We start from the raw sequence: 22,896 nt of genomic DNA on the forward strand, positions 1-22,896 counted from the left end.
GAAGTATAAAGACATGTTATTTTAAGTTATAGAAAATTAACAATACAGTACTTCCAAGGATGTGAAGATCTTGATATCATCCAAAATTTGTCTCTTGAAAGATCAGCCAAATCGACTATTCTGCACTATCATCCAAACTATTTGAATGGGGGGGGGGGGGGGGGGGAACAAACCTACCATAAAGTAAACCTCCTCATCCTTAAGGCAAGGGAGAAGTGACAGAATCAGTGAGGTGGAAATGGACCTCAGGAAGTTTCTATTGCAATCCCCTGTTAAAACCAGCTATGAGATCAAAGCAGCTTTCTCGGGAAGCCTTTCTCAGCTTTTCCTGCCTGATCATCTCGTTTCAACTTATGCCTATCACCTTTTGGGTTCCCACCACACACCTCACGTGTAATGACCACTTCACATGTAATGACAGGCTGCTGCTAGGTCTCCCAGAGGTCACCTGTTCTCCAGGCTGAACAACTGCCCATCTCAGCCTTTCCTCATACACTGAGTTCCTGCCCCAACTATTTTGGTGGCCCTCCACTAAATTGCTCCAGAATATTAACACCTTTCTCAAACTGGGGACCAAACTGGACAGGGTAGTTAGTGGTCTAAGGTGTGCTGAATTCAAGGGACAATCACCTTCCTCAATCCCACTGTCTAGGTATTGTTTGCAGCCCCATTAGCTGTTGGACTTCCCTGCTACAAGGCACGTCCCTGGCTCACATTCAGCCTGCAGTCTGCCAAGAACTCCAAGGTCTTTTTAGCAAAGTTATTTCCCAGATAGTCTGTTAGCCCCAGTCTGCATGGTTGCAGGGGATACTTTCTTCCCAGGGAAACATGGAATTTGCACCTCTTGATTTTCATGAGATACCTCTCAGCACATATGGGTCCTAGGGGCTTTTATGGATTGAGCATCTTCAATCACTTCTGGTCAATCACATTGATCCCTTTTGCTAAGCAATAGGTACTGAAGCCAAAAAGGCATTAAATAACTCAACAACCTCTACACTTGCTGTAATTCATCCCATTCATCACCAATCCCATGCTTTCTTTCAGCCTTTTAGTACCAGTGCAGGGCTAGTCACTCTTCTTGTCCTTGACATCTCTTTAAATTTGTCAGTTTCAGGTGAGCTCTGGCTATTCCAGCATGCCAAAGAGGTCATAAAGAGGCATCAAGAAGTTATCCTTGACACCCTCCCAGGGCACTTGCTGATTGCATACTGATGGGTTGTCCTTTCAGGAGCTGGAAGCTAAAGGCCCTCACAAGAATCAGGGTTTAATGATACAGAGGATTCCTCAAACTGTTTGGAGTAAACATCATTCTCTCCCTGGTCAGAGGGACAGTGACAAAATCCCATTGCAACACCACCACCCTTACTGGCCTCTCTTGGCTCCCATCCACATGCCCTCAGCCATCCCTACAATCAAGCTAAGCTGTGTTTGTCCCTGAACTTTATCAGAAAAGCAAAAGCCACCCCAGCACTCCCCTGTTTCTGATGCTTCAACTGGTTCACCCAGTGCTTGTCTCAAAAAGCAATGAATATTTAAAACAATGCTCCAGAAGAACCGAAATACTATGGACTGGAAACACAGAGAAGGCAGTTGCCTAAATTAGTTTTATTCAAACCTTCACCCATTCTTAGTTTAGTCTCCATACCTTGTCCATACAACTGGTCCTCTGTTAAAAAAAAAAAATTATATCTAAAACATCAGGATTCAGAACTTAGGACAGTTTATTTCAGATGCTTTATTTTTAGCACTTGGCTTGCTTTTAAACTGATTTGTGTCTACACAGCATGTTTTAATAAGAACATACTTTACACTAAAGCATATCTGATTTTAAGAAGTAACTCTCACAGATATCATTTACAGACAAGTAGTCTTTCCCTGAAGCTTACACAGGTTGAAAAAATGAGCAGAGAATTAAAATGCAGATTACTAAAAAAAAAAATCCAAATCAAAGAAAGAAAGAAAACCTAATCAGCACAATTATCAAAACTTCTTGAAACAGAAAACTGAAGTATTTCATTACACACATATCTTCCACAATAAAAAGGCTCCTATTTCTGTTTGTACACTTAAAAAAAAAACCAAAACCCTGAGTTACAATTTTAGGACATGAGCTTCAGAGAGTTTGTAAACAATTACATTTCAATGTACTGCAACCTGAATCTTCTATGAAGTACTAAAACAACAATGCATATTCATTTAATTTAAATAGTAATTTACAAACTGATAGACAGCCATTAGAAATTTAGGCCTATCAATGAAGGCTGTATTAAACAAAGCATTTGCTTTCATTAAGCTTCTCTGTTGTCAAAATAATATTTTGTAAAATTATATGTAAATGTTCTTGCAATTTGCTCATATATATGAGCCACTTGAAATTTTTCCTTAACAAGAATATCTTATATTAATGCTATATATTAAGACATTCAGAAGTACCTTTGCCTACTTTTCTTTGCATCTCTTGATTTGTCGCCCAAAGTCTTCAACCTACAAATCAAAACACAAATCTATCAGACATTTACAACACCAAAACCAGAGAATTAATTGCTTGAGCACATAATGCCTTAATTCCAGTCTATTACAATTAATTTTGTTTCAGCTTGTTTCACAAATAAATCGAATTTTCCTTAGTTTTGTGGAGACCCTCGTTAAATTTATTTCCGCTGACACTGCTGCAAAAAATCTCAAGATTTAGCAGAAGTGCATCAGGCAATTCAGCATTAAAAGTTTAATGGGAGTTGTATATACAAGTCATCCACCTCTAGATACAATTTCCTTAGCAGGCAGGAACTAAAGACCTGCATAGAAAAAAACCAATCCAGCCCTGAGGAATACCATTTACAGGAAGACTCTCGTGGCAAGGAAAAGCATGACAGTCACACATCCACATGTGCCCACCTGCCATAAGTCTGTCAACACAAAACCAGCAGAAACACAACTTTTCTTCTGCCAGCTTTCAGAACCTCCAGCAGCATCACCACGGTGCACTGCTAGTGAGCATATCTGAGGCTTCTTCCACACACAGTCCATTTCAAACTGACTGGTATCTTGCTCCTCAAAAGCAAAAAAAACCACCCTCCCCACAACTCTTTCAACTCTTTATCAGTCACAATATATATTTTATATATCTATATATATAGATATAGATATATATATATATAGATATATAGATATGCTAGTCAAGCTGATGGTAAGAAATAAATGACAGAGACATAAGCAAGATGGAAATGTACTATGAGAGCCAAAGATATCCTCCACACAGGACAGAGAGATCGGTAATCCTGAGTGACCCAGGTACAGATATTCAGGCTTCTTTGAGTAGTCAAATCACTCCCCCAGTCTTGATCACTGTTTTCCAGGAACTCAAAGAAACATCAAAGCTCTACAGCACACCAGGTGGCTTACAGTTTGAGAAAAGACATGCTAAGGCAGGTCTCCACTCCCTCTCAGAGAGCTCTTTGTAACCAAGCCAAGCCAAGTAGCAACAACCACAGCACACTGAGGAAGAGCCCACTGCTGAAGGAAGCTGTGCAATTCGCCCTTCTCCACTGCATCCCTTTTGGTTGTTTCTCCTCTTGGGAGGAGAAACATGGTGAAGGGACCCATTCACCTTGCTAACAGGTGAATGGGCCCAAATTTAGATACCTTGCTCAGAGGACACGCAGAATTAGACAGCAGACACTGAGCAAGGAAGGAGGCCACAGAAATGGCTAATAACTCTAAACTGCTCTCTTTAAACCACACAACCCAGATTTAATCTTTTTCAGTAATACATACATGTTCCCAAAGTCCTCAGGAGTATTATTTTCTTATTTTCTTAGAAGCCCTGGAAAACCTCCCCCCTTGCAATTTCACAAAATTTAACTTGTTCTACTTTGCAAGTACTTATGTGTAGTTAGCAAGCTGGCCACAACTTGACACCAAAAATACTTTATTTGGGTTTTGAGAATTATACAATTTTAAGCTAAAGTCTCAACATCACAAAGTTACTTCTTTTACCACTTGGTGGGGTGCAGAACAGAGTAATCCAGAACACCGAGAAATTAGGTTGCACGGTCTAGGAAGGGAGAGGGGGCAAACCAGGTCAACTTGTGTTCTGGCTGTATGGGGACACTTAAGAAAAAAAAAAAAAAGATGCCTTCCACAGCCTCTGCCACTGTGGTTCTGAGATACAGCCTCCCAGTGGCAAAAAAAAAAAAAAAACAACAAAGAGATTACACCACAGATGAAAATACCGCTTAAAGACAGGACACTGGAAAAAGGGCACATTAATGGAGCTGCCAAAACACAAAGATGGACATTATGAAATCAGGGACTGTTCTCAGAACAAAACAGGGCAACACCAGGAAGAAAGCAAAATACATGGAAATATACTGACTCCACTGCAGCAAATATGGAAAACACAAATACAGAACCATGTGAAAAACACCCTTTTCAAAAAAGCCTTCCACTGTACTGAGATACCAGCTCTTCTGAGAAGCAAAAGAGAAAGTCAGACAGAAACGAAGCAATGCTGTTGTCTGTATTTTTAAGACAGTTTAATATTCAGTTGTTGTTTGGTAACATGAGACAGATAACATGTAAGCAATTTATCTGTTCGACTGGCAGCCTTTTCCGTCAGTTTCTCTTGACCATCATACACCGGTATGACAAGTAAGTAATGATAAACTGCTTAAGTTTCTGGGGTACACAGACATTCCTCACTATATATAAATATTTGCCATAGGGGGTATTATAAGGCATCCTTAACGCTGCCAAAGACCACAGAGTTTTTAAAAGCAATTGATTACAACACAATACTCCCCTGTGGCTCATCATGAGCCATCAGCTCTGCAGCACAGGCATGACCTTGTCCTCCGGCCACTCGCTGCCTTCCCGTGACACTCACTGGGGCCACCTGCTTGTACTAAAAACAGCATCGACATGGGGCCTATCCAAATAAACCCCGTGAGACAACGCAGGAAGAATATCTTTCTACTTTCTAGAGCAAGCCTGGGGCTGTTCCATCCGCTTAACCTGCGCTCCTTTTCCCCAAGTGACAGTAACTCATTTCCAAGGAAAAGCAAGCTTCTCCACACACCAAGCGGCGCCCAGAATTAAGGGATTACGCTGATGCATGAAACCTTGAAGGTCGGTAACTTCATAAAACATTCAAGCGCGTTAACTGACCCCATTCACATCTTCTCTCACAACAGCGGTCTGTCTGTCCCTCTCTCCCTCTCTCTGTCTCTCCTTCCCCTGACCGCAGCTGCTTCCTGGGCACCGCGGCTCCTCCTCCTGCTGCCCACAGCTGCCCGCGGCACCGCAGGGCTCGCCAGCCCGCCATCAGCCGCCCAGCGCAGGCGGGAACGCGGCGGGACTCGGAACCCTGGAGCCGCCTTTCCAGCCCGTCCCCGCACCCAGGAGGGCACCCCGGGTGACAGACCGGCCGCGACAGCGGCTCCCGTCTGCGCAATCTCCTCCTCTTCCTCCCTCCCTGTGCCAGTCCACGCCTCCCCGGCCCCCGGTCACCTGCTTTCCCCCCCTGCCCGGCCGGGCTGCGGGACGCGGGCCCCTCTCCCGCTGCCCCCTCCAGCCCTGCGGTGCCGCGGGCGATACCCACCCGGCGGTGAGGTCCTGCTGGACGCTCAGCAGCCGCTCCCGCAGCGTCTCCAGCATCTTCCCGGCCCTTCCCGGCTGCGAAGGCCAGCGCCGGAGGGCGGTGTGCAGGCGGGGCTCGGCTGAGCTCCCGCCCCGGTGCCACCTCCCCTCAGCCCGCCCCGTCCCTTCCGCCCCGCCCGGCTCCCGGCGCGTCCCGCCCGGGTTGGTAGCGGTGGGATTTGCTCGGGGGAGTCGAGGCTCTCGTCCTGCGTCCCCCGTGGTGCGAGGGTAGAGCTGCGCTTAAAGCCCGGGCGGCATCAAGGACAGGCCTTGAGCCGCGTGCGAATCCCTGAAGTTGCGGCTTTGTAGAGGTTATTTTAAAGACCACAGGAAAGCACCTTGGCAGGTTGGGACCCTCACCAGAATGATTTTGACTTCAGCAGTGGTAGCGTAGGAGTGACCTCCTTAGTGCTCCAGGAACTGGAGCATCTCGCTAACGAGGAGAGGCTCAGGGCGCTGCGCCTGTTCTGCCTTGAGAAGAGGCAACTGAGGGGGGACCATATAAATGTCGCCAAGTATCTGTAGGGAGGGTGCCAACAGGATGTAACCAGGGTATTGGTATGCCCAGCAATAGGACAAGAGGCAACAGCTGTAAACTGATGCCCAGGAAGTTCCACCAGAATACAAGGAAGAACTTGACAGTGTGGGTGACCAAGCACTGGAACAGTTGCCCAGAGAGGTTGTGGTTTCCCTGTTTGGAGATATTCAAGATCCATGTGGATGCAATCCTGTGCCATGTGGTCTGGGATGACCCTGCTTGAGCAGGGAGGTTGGACCAAGTGACCCACTGTGGTCTATTCCAACCTGACCTATCCTGTGAACTCAGGGAACCAGGTTCTGTGATAAAATCTTAAAAGTACAGAAAGCAAAACCACTGGGTTGCCAGGGTTGCCAGGTTCTTGGAGTAAGGGATAGATGATAACCTTTCCAAGTCCTTGCAAAGCTGGTAGTTGAATTGTTTGTCTATGTGTCCCTCCACTATTTTCTTTGGAGATGACTTTATAGATACTAGCAATTTTTACAAACGATGACCTAAAAGAAAAAAGGCTTTTCTTACAAATAGTAAATAATCTGGTAAAAAGTTTAAATTCAATTAATAGGTACTGTCTGCTCAAATAATAAAATCAGGAAATCTTCAGACAGTTTAAGTGGAATCAAGACCTTTTCAGAACAATTGGTCAGTCTTTCTGGATAGCTGTATTTACAGATACAGTAACAGGAAGACAGTCTCACACCCTGTGCATCTTCAGTTAATGTTTGAATAACATGGACCTAGGATTGAGGTGGATCTGGGAAAACTTAGACTTCCATTTAATGGAGACTTCAACTTTTAGAAAAAGCTGAGATTTCAAAGTCAAAACATTTTATTTTCTAACCGATTCAATTCCAAAAATATGTAGAGAAAAGCCCTGAAATAATTTCTAACAAGGAGAATGTAGGCAGAGGGCCACTGCTGGATGTGTCATTTGATACTGCAGAAGTATATTCAGGAATGGTTGGAGGTACTTTGAATCAACTGGAAAATTGACACCATAATCCCAACACAGCTTATGTCCTTTCAGAAGAGTATATGATCCATAAATTGTTTCTGCTTTTGCTTATTGAAACAAAAAAAATATTGCTATGTGGCATAAATTTAAACTAAAAGCTAAATGCCTGCTAAAAGAAAAATGGCTGAGTTGATATTCCAAACATTGAAATGGATGTAGCTTGCCTTATCTTGAGGTCAGAAAGACAGCTTTCATGGCAGACTGCATATAAGGTACTGTAAAAAAAAATGTATGACATTTAGAAGGCATTTTTCTCATGCTTGACCTAACAACAAGTCTCTATTTTCTATCTGAAAATAGAGACTTCCTACTTGCCTACACATTTAATTCTTCAGACAAGGAGGGGAAGGCCTTCAATCAAGTGTTTTCTGATGTATTCACAGACATGCATTGCAAATGCTGACAAAAGCTGTGCAATCTGGCCTTATGTAATATATGATGTTACAGGAATTAAAGTGTTCAGAAGACAAGGGAGGGGTTTTAACCTTTAATTTTCAGCTTTCCTTTGAGAAATCATATTAATTTCTTCAGTGTTACATATTTTCAATTTTCTTGTGAATGATTTTTGTCAGCGGTGGCCCTGCTAATTCACAGTGAATAAGCACTTTTAAACTCCATTGCTACTTTTACAGTTAGAAAAACTATTCATAAGCTGCTGTACAGTTTTGTTTCACATGTCTGTGTAGGATTTGGGAGAAGAAATGTGTTGAGATAGTATTAACAGTCACTAATTCTAGAAGTACAAGACTGGAAGAAACTTCTAAAAGCACATCCCCTGCTCAATGGCTGTGATGAATTATAAATATACTGTGTAAACTTTGTTTAACTGGTTCTTAGGAATTTAAAATTAAGGAGATTCTGCAAGCTCATTATCAGCTCACATGTTTAGCTTGATCTTCTTGTTTGTTTCTAGAGTGAATAGGCCTGTTTTTTCTTTTTTCCCCTTGTAGTCACTTTCCAAACTTCTTATATGTGTTGGTCTGATCTGGAGATTCCCCAGTTTGTCCAGAAAGTGCAGAGCTATAGCATTTCCATCACTAAAGCTGAGTTACATGGCTTCATTTTGAACACAAGTTACATATTGTAACTAATTATTGATGTAACATATTGATACTAATTTATTAATATTTTTGTACATTAGCAATGAATTTAACAAACAACTCTGAGACAGGTCCTTCAGGTGTTAATTCAGCACAGTGCCACCTAAAATTCTGCCAGGGGCTTTGGGTCAAGTTTTCTAGAGATAAAATTATTGCTAAATAAATTTTTATTATCAATGACCTGTTCTGCTCATTTAGTAATTAAGTAGTTCAGTGCTGGTTCTTTGATATTAATTCTGACCTGAATTTGAGCTAGGACTTCCTGGTTTATTCTTGTGCTTCTCTGATAAAAGCACATGTAGTATCTTCTGCAAATTTGCTGTGACTGGCTATACTGGTCTGTACAAAAAATGCATAGGCATTCTGTGCTTTGCACATCTGTAAAGAACAGTGATAGCAATAAATCAGTAGCAATAAATCTTCAGAGCAAACACAGAAATGGATTTGACTGTACAATACTTGTGTCAAATGAAGATTTCTTTTCTTTTCTAGATCAGCCTCCCTTAGAGACATAAATTAGACTACATTTCTGTAATAGATTTTGCAGCACAAAGTCATCCCTAGTCATGCCTTTCCATAATTCCACCTTTTCCTAGGCTTTAGTGACCCCCATTTAGATTGACTTTAGATTAGGACTATTCTGAAACAGTGATACTGCAGACACCAGGCTCATTCCTGTTAAGCTTTTTGGTGAAAGATGATTTAAAATACTTTCCCATTATGCTGATATGATGTGAAATGTAGTTTGTTTAGGTATCTATCTGGTTTATGTCTTGAGCTCTTCTTTTGAGTGCAGTTAGCTTGATAGCCTCCAATATGCCATTCTCAAACTGACTAGAAATAGTGAACAAAACTCTCAGCCCTTTCAGAATGTCTTAGGTTTGTAGAAGTAATTTTTGTCCTCCTTAAGTCTTGCTGATAATATGGTTGAACAATCTTTATATTTTGGGTGCAAATTTAAGACTATTTTGTTTTAATAATCTGTAGAACATGATTAAAACTCGACTAGTATATGTTGTAGTTCTTCAATTTTATACATATTTTGGTTAGCTAGCTGGATCTGTACTGACATAAAGCTTAAATATTGTTAGAAATACCTGAGACAAATTTTAATTCCAAAAATCTGCTACTGCCATTGTAACTGATAAAGACTTTAATGAAAGTGTCTAAAGATCTGATACAATATTTCCTGCAGGAATTCCATTGCCTGCTGAGAAGAAAGGTTGGCACCTATCAAAAAGTTTTATATGCCCAAAACTTCAGCAGGTTTACATTATATCAGTGGAAACTAAATTTATGCATTACATCCTAAGAACTATTTGTCATAGTCTCACTTATCCTGAGGCCTCATTACCATTTCTAGGAGCTTCTAAGAGCTTTTCCAAATTAACCTTTATAGCTTTCTAATAAGAGTTAATTTCTGCTCTTACCTGTTCTAACTCTTGGGGTTTAGCTATGTAATAGTCTCTGCAGCTGACACAAAGTTTTTATGTAATATGAATAGAGAATATTTTTTATCTCAATAAAGGAAGCTGTGAGGGAGGGTGGTCTTTTATTTTTTTTTTTTTTTTTTTGCTTATGTGGTTGGGATTTTTGTTTTTCTTCCCCCTGTATCTAGCAGAAAAAGAAATAGAGAGTAATCATTCCCAGGCCTAAAGAGAACTGGAAGAATTATTTCTGTATACCAAGTAAAAATATTCTTAATTCAGTTCACACAAGAACAGGTATGGGACTTAATCTCCAGGCTAATATAGGTTCAAAGACCTGGTTTAGATGTTAACTTTTAATGCACTACCTTTTTTACAGCATGAGAGTGAATTATAATTCTCAAATAATACTCAAATCATCTATTGCTTCGGTTTCACTGTTTCTATGAAAAAGACTAGGGGGGGAGAGGCACATTGTAGCAATAGATAAAAATAATTGTGAAATTCCTTGGTCCTCTCCTCCCACTCTCCTTACATTGTGTCTAGTGAATGAAGACATGATGAATTCCTGCCTTTCTGAGCTGTTGGGAAAAACTGAAGGTGGAGGAAATCAGTGGCCAAGCAGAGTTATGAAGCTAAACAGGCATAAGAATCCTCCTTCTGCAAGACCTTAATTGCTTTTGGGGGCAGGACAAGAGCACATACCTTGGGACAGACAGACTCCAAGAGCAGCTGACAGTTACACCTGACTGGATGAGGTGGTAACACATGCCCTGATATGATGGGAGTGACCATCTCAACGTGGCTGCTGTAACTCTCCTAATTCAGTGGGACAACTTTCTGTTTTCTTAATCTTCAGTCACAGCTGTGTGTAGTTATGAAGATGATAAAAATTTTGCTGTCACCACTGAGGCTGGCAGACCCTGAAAACTATTTAGAAAGCAGGATGTGGGCTCCTGTTATCTTTCTTCTCATCTACTTTTCTGCCTTCACTTTATTCCTAGTCTTTAATATTTTTACTGCATGAGATTGTGAGCTCTAGATGTTTCTCCACCAGTGAGCTTGCAAGTGGAAGTTGGGCCTGAAACTGTAATTTCTACTGTTACTGAAGTTTTCTGTCATTCTTGTGTGCTTTTGCTATGAAAGTATTGAATAGGTCAGCAGTGGTCCCAGATTACTTCATTCCTTTTGTCTCTTCCTAAATTAGTTGACTTGACTTTGACATTGTGTAAAAGACCACAAAGCAGAATTTTCTTCTATCAAAAGAACAATTAATAGGAAGGCTTCCTCAAAAGTGAGGACTTTATTTAAAACCTTATAATTTGGATTCTCTTAGTATCTTGAAACTTCTGTGCAATTAAGTTCTTTATATTTAATAATACAGCAGTTTCCAAAAAGAAAGTGAGGATCAAAGCTCCTGCTGGTGAATGTAGTTCAGAGTGTGCTGATTTTGAGAAAAGGAAAAAACACTCAGCGAACCAGCCAGTTCCACTAGAGGGCATGGCTGTGCATAGAAAAGCGAAATAGAGATGTGATCGTATTTATTTCTCTGCAAGGGCATGTATCTCAGATGAGCAGCATTTTGCCGATGATGCATTAAGTACAGTTCATGGCTTATTTCATCTCACAAGGACACCTTGAAAACCACCGCTGGTTTGAGTAGCGCCAAGCTCAAGCGTGTAGTGGCCAGCTGGCATTTGACATAGTCACAGGGTGGTTTACTTAAGCTCCTTTCTCCTGGCTAATCTGTATTACACTGTTTCACTTGGTATTTTAAGGACCGTGAAAACAATCCTCATGAACCGAAGCAGAGGCCAGAGTCTCCTGACTCTTCCTCCTAGCATAATACTAGTTTATGCCATTTCCAGTGACTCTCACACTAGCACATCTATGGAAATGGTCTGAGGGGCTGCACTTAGTAGCAACTAGCTTAAGAAAACATACTTGTGTAGACTGCATAGTTTGTGTAACTAACCTTGACCCTGATGTCAAGGAAATTTAAAAAATGTATTAAGCATGAATGAATGCCCTACAATGGTTTTTGGAGTAATATTAAGTAGTTACATTGTGTCTGCTATTTTTATTGCACGTGTGAGTAATTTTGCTAGAGTAGGCATTGTATCCTATGATTAGATGTTCCCCGTGGCTATAAAGCATAATTGGTTAGTTTGAGGAAGAAGTCATGTGTTTTTTGTGTCATTGCAGTGCCAGAAAATGCTGGTGTGGCTTTAGGAGCAGGCTTACAGCAACACTGAGGTGGGAAAGAACCTTAGCAGAACCTGTGTGTTTTGGAGGTGTTCTGGGAGGGACCCTCCTGCTTCCACTGTTGTATTCCCAGTCTGCACTAAGAGGCTCTACTGGAGTCTCTGTGCTGGTGTAAGGAAAGCGCAGAAATGCTGATGGCAGAGAAGGGACTGGAAACGTGTAGGAAACTGCTGCGAGTGGGTGGGATGGGCCATGAAGCACAAGGGGCTTTTAGTCAAATAAAATACACATTTCCCCAGTGCTTACTGCTCTGTTTAAGTTCTTCTGTGTTACATCCAATTTTCTATGAACATGACCAATTTCTGTTCCCCTGGATGTCAGAAGCAGGGTTTGAGGGAAATGCAATGATACCCAGGCTGAGATTCTTGAAGGACAAGCATATTATGTGTCAGTTTTATTGATCAGAGGCAATTAGCTCAGCCAAACCCAATTAGAACACAGTTTTAGTTTTAGGCACACAGACATTAATCACTCATTATCCAAGTGAACTCTAAAGGGAATTACAACAGACTAACAGAATAAAATGGCTGTCCCTTTGCTGTTAATGGAGGAGTTTTCTAGATTTGTATTTGGTAATATACTGCTTGTTTCTCTGACTTCATCTTACATTAAATCTGCTCTTGTTTTTTGCACTTTTTTCCATCAACAAGATCTTAATCATCTGTCATTCTGGCCTTTCTTGTGACAAATATCATCCCATGAGTGATTTTAATGGATTTTCCCCCTTTTATTTTTTTCCCTGTTAACTCCTCCCCTTGGATGCTGCTCTTGCTTAAGGCAATTTTTGTTGAAGCCTTCTGGCTGACTGCCTAGCATTTGGCTAATAACTCTGTGCAATTGTCAACTTCATACTGTTTCAGCGTTTGAGATCAAATTCTCTTTCCTCATTTTATATGGATCTGCTGTTTACTAGTTCATTATGCACAGAATCTAATCCACTTATGCTGTAAGTAGCCTGGAGACAGAGACGGGTTTTTTTTATCATCATGTTGTATTTTATTTATTGAGCATAATTCAGTTTGAATGAAATGGAATGAAATAGTCAGAATGGCTCTTGTACTTCTGCAGCACTTTCTTATCACAGTACATTTTGTCAGTTTGATTTATTTTATCTGTCTATTTACCGTTGTTGTGACAAGCCAGAGCTGCTTTACTAGCTACAGTAAAAGTATCTCATCCTCCTGGAAAGTACTTCATATTTCAAATTACATAGCTCCAGGCTGGACCTGAGAATTGCACAGGCAAGTTTTGATTTAAAGTGTTGTCTGCTGGCTCTCTCTCAGTTTTCTTCTGCTTTTTTTTTTAGGTATGCTTTTTGCTTGGAAAGTAGCTATCATTGCTGAATATCAAGGTCCATTAGACATAGACAAATATTGTTCATATGAAAATCTCTGAGACAAAAATGCCAAATGCTCCTATTTAGGTGCCTGATTTATGACACAGGCTTTTGAGATCATTAAATGTGGGATGTGCCCATTCTGCAACATCTGAAAATATAAACAGTGCCAAATTTAAGCCACTTTGTTTTGTCATTCTGACCTGTATAACCCAGCACACAGAATGGAAAAACTGCATTGGACTTGTCTGTTGATGCTATACTGTTGTGAGATATATTATTGGCTTTCTGTAGAAAGTCTTCATTGTAGGGACTTTCCAGGAATGAGAGAGTGTGAGGTTAATGTTGTTCAGACCAAGGCTCTGACATGGAATGCATGGGAGGCTTAAAGAGCCTTCAGCAAAATAGGTGTACTAAAATGAGGAAGAGGAAATACATTGCCTTGAGAGATGCATCTGAAACCTTGCCTTTTCCCTGGAGCAGAGTAAGGGAATTATGTAACATGTGAGGCTATTATTTTTATTCTCAGAAGAGTTATAAATGTTATTCATAACCAGGAAGCTTTCCTAGTATATATACTTTTAAGATAGTCAGAGGCCTTCAAATGTATCATACCTCCTTTCTATTGGGAAATGACAATAAAAATAAACCTAGAGTATTTTCAGCATGGCCTTGCAACAAGGAATTTTACTTCTTTCAGAAATTATTTAAGTTCTTTCAGTACTGTGTATCAAACTTTATTTCGGTAATTCATGTACTTGACTTTTGACTTTTTTATGTTAATATTGCTGTATTATTGTTTACATAGCAATAACATTCATGTCTTTGGATGTTTGGCTACTAGACAAACAATTGGATGTTTGTCTAGTAGCCAAACATCCAATTGTTCTCATAGAGCAATTCTGTGCCATTCAGCATGCTTTTATTGTATACATTCATTGTGTACTCTAGCAGTATGACGGCGGGTACAAGAACTCTGAACTGCTCTCAGGTTTTAAACTAAAAACTGGTTTCACTCAAGAGATATGTATTCAAGATCTTTAAGTCTAGTTTAGAGACCTTTGCTCTTCCATCTCTGAATCTCTCTTAGTGTCATAAAATATAAAGTTTTTATTTATTCTTTTACTAGCTATATCCTGCATCCCACAGTTTCCACTAGGAAATTGTTTTTACTGAGTAAGCAGTAAACAGATGCATCTAAATGCTCCTGTTCATATTGGCACTGTCTGTACATATTAAAGACTTTCCTCACATCTGCCTTGATGTTGCAAAATCATGTAATGTGTTAAAATGGTATGTTGAACAGGAAGAAAATGTATTTTATGAATATAACTGCATGTGGTGGGTCCTGAGCCAACGATGTGCCCTTTTGGCAAAGCAGGTTAATGGAACCCTGTATTGCACTAGGATGATGCACGGGGGGTAGTCACAGCAGATCAAAGGAGGTGATCTGTCCCCTCTCTTTAGCAGTGGTGAGGCCATACCTGGAGTGCTGTGTCCAGTTCTGAGCTCCCCAGTACAAGGGATACATGGCCATAGGGGAGAGAGTCCTGTGAACAGCTACAGAGATGATTGGGGAACTGGGGAATCTTCCCAGTGGAGAAAGGCTGAGAGAGCTGGGACACTTTCACCTGGAAACGATAAGGTTCATGGAAGATGTTTTCAAGTTCTTATCAGGTATCAAATACCTGAAGGGAGACTGAGAAGAGACAGGTTCTTTTCGTTGGTGCCCAGTGAGAGGACCAAAGACAACAGGCACAAACTGAAACATGTGAGGTTCCTTCTGAACATCAGGAAACACTTTTTCACTGCAAGAGTGACCGAACACTGGCAAAGGTTGCCCAGAGAGGCATTGGACTCTCCCTCCTTGGAGATACTCAAAAGCCATTTGGACACGGTCCTGGGCAACTGGTTCTAGGTGACTCTGCTTGGGTAGGGAGGCTTGGGCCAGGTGGACTCCACAGGTCCTTGCCAAAACCAACCCTTCTGTGATCCTCTGATCTCTGTAAAGTCTTGTTTTCTTGGAACATCGTACTAAGTTTTCAGTTTATAACTGTTTATTGATTCATTGGTACTTCCTTTTTACTCATACATACAACTTTTGGAAGTAACCTGTACACTGAAGACACAGATATTTGAAAATAGAGGTTTCCTTAAATGTTATGGGGAAGGCTGAGCTAAAATGGTGATTATTTGATTCTTGCTTTAGTGACTTTACTGTATTGCTTTAATTAGCCAGTGGTATGTTTTTTGCTTCCAATTAATCATCAGTATCTAGGAGTGATTCAGTAATTTCAAATTAGCTCATTTGATACTGAGAGTTCTGAAGATGCTTTCTGAATATCAGTAAATGAAGATTCAAATGTATACAAACATACAAGATTTAAATATTCAGCAGTTACTTATAGAATTGTTGTATAATTAGAAATCAGGTCGCATCAAGATTCTTAGCCTTATATATTTATATTAGTCCAGCAACTCATTTCAGCTTGAGGTTCCCTGCACTTTTTTTTGCTACAAGTCTAAATATGACTAGGAAAAAGAGATGATTTATACAGTATGTTTTATGTATATAGGTATACATGTGTGTGCTTTTATGACTTCATGTAATGGCTGTAATACTTCCATTTTTGCAGTAACAGAGGAAAATATTAGATATCTAATATGTATCAGACAATTTCATTTTTTTACAAAAGTTACTTTATTTTAAATAGACCATTCAATGTCTTCAAATTATCAGCTAGGCTGAAGAACAGACACTGAAAAATGAGAAGCAATCCAGGTTTTTTAAACTAAAATGCAGTGATTCTATTGAGTTCATATGATTTGAGTTTACATGCAGATACTGATGATTCCATTAGTCCATTCTGTCATTACCAGAATAAGAATTCATCACCTTCATTCTCCTGTTGGAAAATCCTTTTCAACAGCTCTCACTCTACATTTCCTTCACACTGTAGAAGAGAACAATCTGGTTTTCATGCTATTCACAAATGAAACATAGGCTCTCATAAAATGCATCATTATAAATATATCATCACTTAAAGAAATACAGACTAAAAGGCAGAATCCATATGTCTTTCACATAAGAGATTCATACATTCCTTTATTCAAGGAAAAATCTGCGGTTTTAAGATACCAAAGTTAAGTTGTTCTGTGAGCAGAGGAACTAATGAAGTTTTTTAAAACTATTTTTGTCTCCCACATTCCATAGTCCTTCCCATTCTCAGTGCTCAAATACTTCTTCCAGCGCCTTCTCATGTCTTTTGCCAGTTTGGCTGAGAATGTGGCAACATATGCCGCTGCTGAAATAAGCGTGTGCCGATTGCCTGTTCATTATATCCATGGTGATTGGCCAACTGGCTGATCTGCAACTGGCTTTTCCTTAGTGGAAGCACTCATTTCTATCCATCTCCAGCAATCAGTTTTCACAAAATGTATGGGAGTTTGCTGTCTTTGAGAACTGTGTATCTCTCTGAAGTTTGAAATGCTCAATGGAGTCCCAGGTTTAGGAAGGGGAGGCCTGGCTGTACAGTGCCTTGTGATCTTACTTCTTCACTTCCTTGGGAAAACAGGTCCAAAGTTACTGTCCCATAATACTTGCATCTCAGAAAAAAAGAATCTCAAAGTCCATCAAAGTTAATAAAATTATCAGAATTGTTAGATCTAGCTAAAATTACTCAAGGCAACAGAATGTCTTTTAATTTTGTAGTGTCATTGGAGGGAGAACCATTTGCAGGAGATTACATGAGTAACTTAATTGACTGTTTTAAAGTTTTAAAAGTTTTTAAATACTATTATGCTGTCTCTTCCAGAACAAGTGAAATATGAATCCTGATGCAGGAAAGCAAAATGCTCAGATTATAAAATGGCAGCTATACCTCTGAAAGGAATTTTGCAGACTCTTGAGGTTAAAAACACAGGTGGTGGATGATAGATCCACTGACCTACAGGAACAAGGCAGACTCTCCCATTTTTCTGAACAGAATTCTTTTCTTTAAGGATGCCATGACCTAAAATATCAAAGCAGTACACATTTTTGTCTAAGGGCAGCTTGCATCTAGAGAGTCTTTATATCTATAAGGCAGGATTATTATTTTCACAGTATAGTATCTGTGTTAAATAATTTCAAGGCACTGCATTCCAGACATTGCAGAAGGATTTCTCACTGCCTCAGTGACCTGGAAGTCCAAAGCTTACAGACTTCAGACATGGAAGTCCTCCTCATCTTCCCTGGAGCATGGGAGCTGTCTAACAGAAATTCATCAGCCTGGAGAGTCTGACAGGTGAACAAGGTTCCTGCTGAGCAATTTCAGTGAGTAGATGCATTCTTCCATCAATTATCTTCTGTCAAATTGGCATTTATCATTTGAAACCTGTTTTTCAAGCCAGCTCTTGCAAAAAGAAAGAGTGGAGTTGAATATTAATATTCCTTAATTTACTTATTTGTCATGCTGCCTTCTTTTAAGAAATGAATTTTTCATTTTCTCCTCTTCATACAGCTTACAGTTCACTCCATTTATCAACTGTTAAAAGTTATTTGATATAAGAAACAGTATTCTCAAATGAATAAATTTACTTTATTGCCTATAAACTGTAGCAGTGATCTGTGGCATACTGAAACAGGACTCCCTGTTGATAGTGGGAAAATTATGCTTTGTCTTGCCTAAAGACTGCTTTCATCAAATATTAAGATGCAGTAACTATTATAAAGCTTTTCAGAAACACAGTGGAGCTGAAGTAACAAATTCTTGCTGATTTTTGGGATTAAAGAGGTTTAATCATGTGTTGCTGTGGTGGGTTAATTGTAGATAAGGACCAAATTTCTACCTAGCTTCCCTCTTACTCCTCACTCCTCAGCAGGACAGAGGGAGAAAATAAGAAGAACAACAGGCATAGGAAAGTTCATAGGTCAAGATAAAAGACAGGAAGATTACTTACAATTTATTGTTATGGGCAAAATACACTTGGTGAAAATTAATTTAATTTACTCCCAATTAAAATATATATGGCTAGTGAGAAAGAAATGTTACAACACCTTTCCTCCCCATTTCCCATGCTGAGCTTCACCCCCTTATACCAAACTCCTCTGCCCTGTCCTGGAGGGGCATAGGTAAGGATGGGTGTGCATTGCAGCCAGCATACAGTTATTTCTCCTTGCCATTCATCAAATCATAGAATCATAGAGTAGTTTGGGTTAGAAAGGACCTTTAGAGTCCATCTAGTCCAGTTTCCATGCAATGAGCAGGGACGTCTTCAAATTGCTCAGAGTCCCATCCAACCTGACCTTGAATATTTCCATTTGCCACCTCTCTGGACAACTGTTCCAGTGTCTCACCACCCTCACAGTAAAGAATTTCTTCTGTGTACCTAATCTTAAACTCTTTTTAAAAATCATTACCTTTTGTACTATCCCAACAGGCCCTGCTAAAAACTTTACACCAAATACAGTTTCCTATTCTCTTCCTTCCTCTAATACTAAAATACTGGTAATTGAACATTATGTAAGAGTAGTAACTTTATCAGAATAATCTCAGTGTTACACAGGGTATTGCCAAGACTCAGTTTTTAAACATTACAGGTTGACATAAAGAGGATTCCTAGTTCCTGGTCTCTCCTTCTCTGTGGAAAAGAACTTAGTGTGAGATTCCTTTTTAAAGATGAAGCCCAACCACAAGCTATGGTCAGTTCCCTGCTCTACCAGTTCATGTCTTTAGCAAGTTTAAAACCAACTGATTAGTCACTATGTAAGTGATCCCTTTCCCTCCCACAGACTCAAAGAGTTCTTTGAGGAGTTCAGGAAGATTACATTCACAGTCACAGACATAGCTGTCTTCAAGGAGAACTGTGATAGTGATAACCCATCAGACCAGTGCCTGTTTCTCAGAGATTTGATAAACCGTTCTTGTTCCCCCAACCCACTTTGCTGTTTGATGCTGGTCATATCCTGGTTTTGTACATGCAGTGGGAGCTTATGTGCTTCCAAACTTCCCAGTTTACTCCAGGCTGCAGGAAAAGCTGTGTGCCTTCTGGGCAGAGATGAGCTGTTCAGTGTGCCATTGCAGTAGTGGCCCCTAAAAAGCCATGTGCTCTGGCCACCCAGGCCACCTCTTGTCATAATTGACATCCTGACAGTCGTGCTTAACACAAAAAGAACAGCTGAAAAGGCCAGATAGGTAGTTATTAACTAAACCTAAGCTTTCTGTCTAAATGAAGGAACAATCTCACTAGCATCCAAAACTAAATTATTCCCTCTTCTTTTGAAAAACGTGCAATTTGTAATGCCTATTTTTCATGAAATTCATCTTTGTTAATAAGATCTATAATTATAAAGCAGGAAGGCATAACGAGATTGGCTGATTATAATGCAGGGAGCATAGATGAGTATTTCTAATTCCCCAGAGGATGAATCTCTCTGGTGATAGTGCTAGCATGCTTAGAACTGCTAAACTGCTGTTTCTAAACATCTTTGTTTTGAAAGAATTGTGTTTCGAGAGATTAAATTAGTTTGAAGTGTTCAGCAGCTTTTATTGTAGCTGCCATTTGCTTTCTTTTTGTCCCAATTTCTGTCTCTAACAGAAGCACCACAATCTAGTGACAGAGACTCTTGGTGGGATATCTGTGGTACAACTTCACTCCTATGGCTGTGATCTGTGGACCAAATCCTGCACTTATTTAATGCTGTCACTATTTAGATTTGTTTTAATATGGTGATTTATCTGAATAAAAAAGGCATCGCTGGGTGACCTGAAGCAAATTTTTCTTTTCTCTCTGCCTTAAAATGTGTAAAATTGAGATTATATTACAGATCTTCAGTCTCTTTCACTTAGGATTCCCAGAATGTATCCCAGGTGCTTTGAGCCAAAGACTGGGATAAAGAGCAACATCTTGTACAGTGGATGTTGTCTTCAGCTCTGAACTGATGTCCAGCTGATTGGAAGCTGGCAACCTGCTTCTCTCAGCCTGCTCCTTAAGGTAGATACCCCTTGCAAATATTCTTCCTTGCCCATCTCCTTAGCAACGTGCTAACATTCAAATGAGAATGTAGCATCTATAACTTATCTAAGGGTTGCTGTCTTTCCTATTCTAAGCACTGCCTAATTTATTCTCCCTTCCTCCTTACTGCTGTGTGGAGGTCTTTGCATTTTAATGTTAGAAAAAGTTGTCCATGAAGTTTTGAAGGGCTGACTGGTACGATGACGAACTAAAACAGATGGCTGTACTTGCTGAGTGGAAGATGCCAAGTACACAGCATGCAAAACTCCACTATCAGTGGACTTCTCAGTAAGCAGAATTTGGAAAGACTGTCAACCCCAGGTTGGAGAAAGGTTTATGATAGCAGACCCCACAGGGTAAGGTTTTGTCTCAGGGTAGCAGATCAAAGAGACAGAAATATAATGTAATTCCATGTTTTATCTGTCATCACCTGCTAAAGTTAAGACTGCTCAGGTGGCTTGAAGAAAGCAACCTCAAAGCAAGCAAACTCAGAAACTGCTGCAAAAGGAAAGAGAATATCTGGGACATTGCCTCTCTCCATTCTAAAGGCACAGAGTGAAGTGCTTTCCTCTCCCAAGTATGTTATCAATATGTCTGTTGATTCCCTTGAGCTTAGCAGGTAGGTACTGAAAGATCAATTCGTGCGGACGGTTCAGAGCAGGACCTGCACTATCAGACATTGTACAAAGGTGACACTTTCACTTCAAATTTTACCCACATGATTGTTAAAGGGATCTATTTTTACATGAATAACAAATGCTATGATTAGACTTTTAATATGGAGTTTATTCTATCTCATGATTTAAGTTGATTTTCCCAACTCCCAATAATCAGTAGGCTTTTTAGCTGATGATCTCACGCTCAAAACAGAAAACAAAAAGAAAGGATGGAAGTAGTACATTTACTACAAGCCAAGGTGTGGCTGCAGATGATGTGGCAGTTCTACAATACGAAGAGAATTTTTCAATTAAACATCCAGGTTGGATTATCCTAGGAGGATTGTAAAAAGGAAGATGAGAGTGAAGAGAGAGAACAAGATTAGGAGGTGGGGGAAAAATATAAAGTGTGAATTAAGGATATTACAAAGAAAGGATTTTCTTCAAACCATTCAGCAGTGTACAGGAATATCTCTACTGCAACATCTCCTGAGGGTGTTTCCTATTTCCATCTGAGGAAGAGCTTGTACAGCTAAGTGTGGGAGAGGATAGGATCGGAAAAGAGAACATGATCATAATCCAGGTATTAATGCCTTCATAAAACAGAACAAAAGGAATGTTTTAGTCCCATAAACAATTAGAGGAGTAAGAAGGAAAATGATATAAAACATACTTTCTGTTTCAGATAAGATTAACAGAGATAAAGGGTTTACAAGGTTATTATAGTGGTTTTCTGTTAGTCCCATGCAGAAAAAATGCTGTAGTGTGATTCCATCCCTGACTAGACACATAGAATTATAAAGTCATAGAATCCTGCAGTATTCTGAGTTGGAAGGGACTCACAAAGATCATCAAAGTCCAGCTTCTGGATTAGAAACTTGAAAATCCACACACATAGCGTAAATAATAGACACAGACAAAATAAACACTGTTAAACTCGGAGAAGACCTGAAAAAGAGCTTTATCTGGGGATTGGAAAAGCATCTAAATAAATGTTTATTTTTTCTTTGTATGATACATGTTTTCTGAGCTCATGAATTACCATGATTTAAAGGCAGGTATAGCAGTATTTCAAAATCTTGGCCATTATATTGAGCGAGTAACCTTCATAGAGAGTTTGCCAACTTGAAATTTAGGCAGTGCAAGAACATGTGAAGATTTGGCTAGTACACTTTTCTTCACATGTCGTTGTAAATAGTGCTCTTTAGACTCCTGTATTCCATATCAGGTATTTTTTTCTTCTTGTTTTGTTGGAGTTACAGTGCAACTAGCAAGGGTAAATAGAAGATAGCACTCCAAACTTCCTAAAATTAAGCGTCCTAGAGGCTGTGAATACTTTCACTTTGAATTTTATCCACATGATTGTTCAAAGGATCTATTTTTACATGAATTAGGAGGGCAATGATTAACCTTTTAATATGGAGTTTATTCTATCTCATGTTTTAGGTCAATTTTCCCAACTCCCAATAATCAATAATGTTTTTTCAAGTTTCTGTGGAGACATGGATACCATCCACTTGTTTAATCTAGACTACTAATGTTTTTCCCTACCCTAGAGCAATTGTAAAGCAAAATAGTCTTAGAAGCCTATTGTAGATTGGGCATTATCATTTAATGGCAATAGAGAAAAGCAACAAAAATTTAAAATATCTGAAATTGCTGCAATTTTAACAGTTTTAAAATGACAGCTAGGTATATTCTAACCTGCAAGCATGGGAATCAGGTCTCTTTCTCTTGCAAGATTTCACTGTCCTTTACAGGTTTTTTTCAAAAAATAAACAGGAGTCAAGTTCATGGAAATACTTTAGTGTTTGTGGTATTTCACTGGATATGTGAGCTTCAATGCAGAGTTCCAAGTTGCATGGCAGCTTGGTTTACATGGCAATGAGATAACAGAGCCAAGCTGAAAATAATTCCTTGGATCTT

General features: G+C 39.7%; 1 protein-coding gene across 4 annotated transcripts in view; it reads right to left on the reverse strand.

Moving 5' to 3' along the window:
- The window catches only part of DTNBP1 (dystrobrevin binding protein 1), a 63,341-nt gene extending 57,606 nt beyond the window's left edge, over positions 1–5,735 (reverse strand). The window contains exons 1-3 of one of the 4 annotated variants that reach the window (XM_018918685.3): positions 5,603–5,735; positions 2,437–2,487; positions 1,649–1,669 (exon numbers count right to left, since the gene is read on the reverse strand). In XM_018918685.3, coding sequence (XP_018774230.1) covers positions 1,649–1,669; positions 2,437–2,487; positions 5,603–5,658 — 128 coding nt within the window. In that variant the 5' untranslated portion in view covers positions 5,659–5,735. Of the gene's footprint in view, positions 1–1,648; positions 1,670–2,436; positions 2,488–5,169; positions 5,355–5,602 lie in introns of those variants that run through there. The other 3 variants (XM_050971580.1, XM_009085296.4, XM_050971581.1) reach the window with 3 other exon arrangements.
- Between the last annotated feature and the right edge of the window lie 17,161 nt (positions 5,736–22,896).

Source organism: Serinus canaria, chromosome 2, assembly GCF_022539315.1.
Source record: "Serinus canaria isolate serCan28SL12 chromosome 2, serCan2020, whole genome shotgun sequence".
Taxonomy (NCBI): domain Eukaryota; kingdom Metazoa; phylum Chordata; class Aves; order Passeriformes; family Fringillidae; genus Serinus; species Serinus canaria.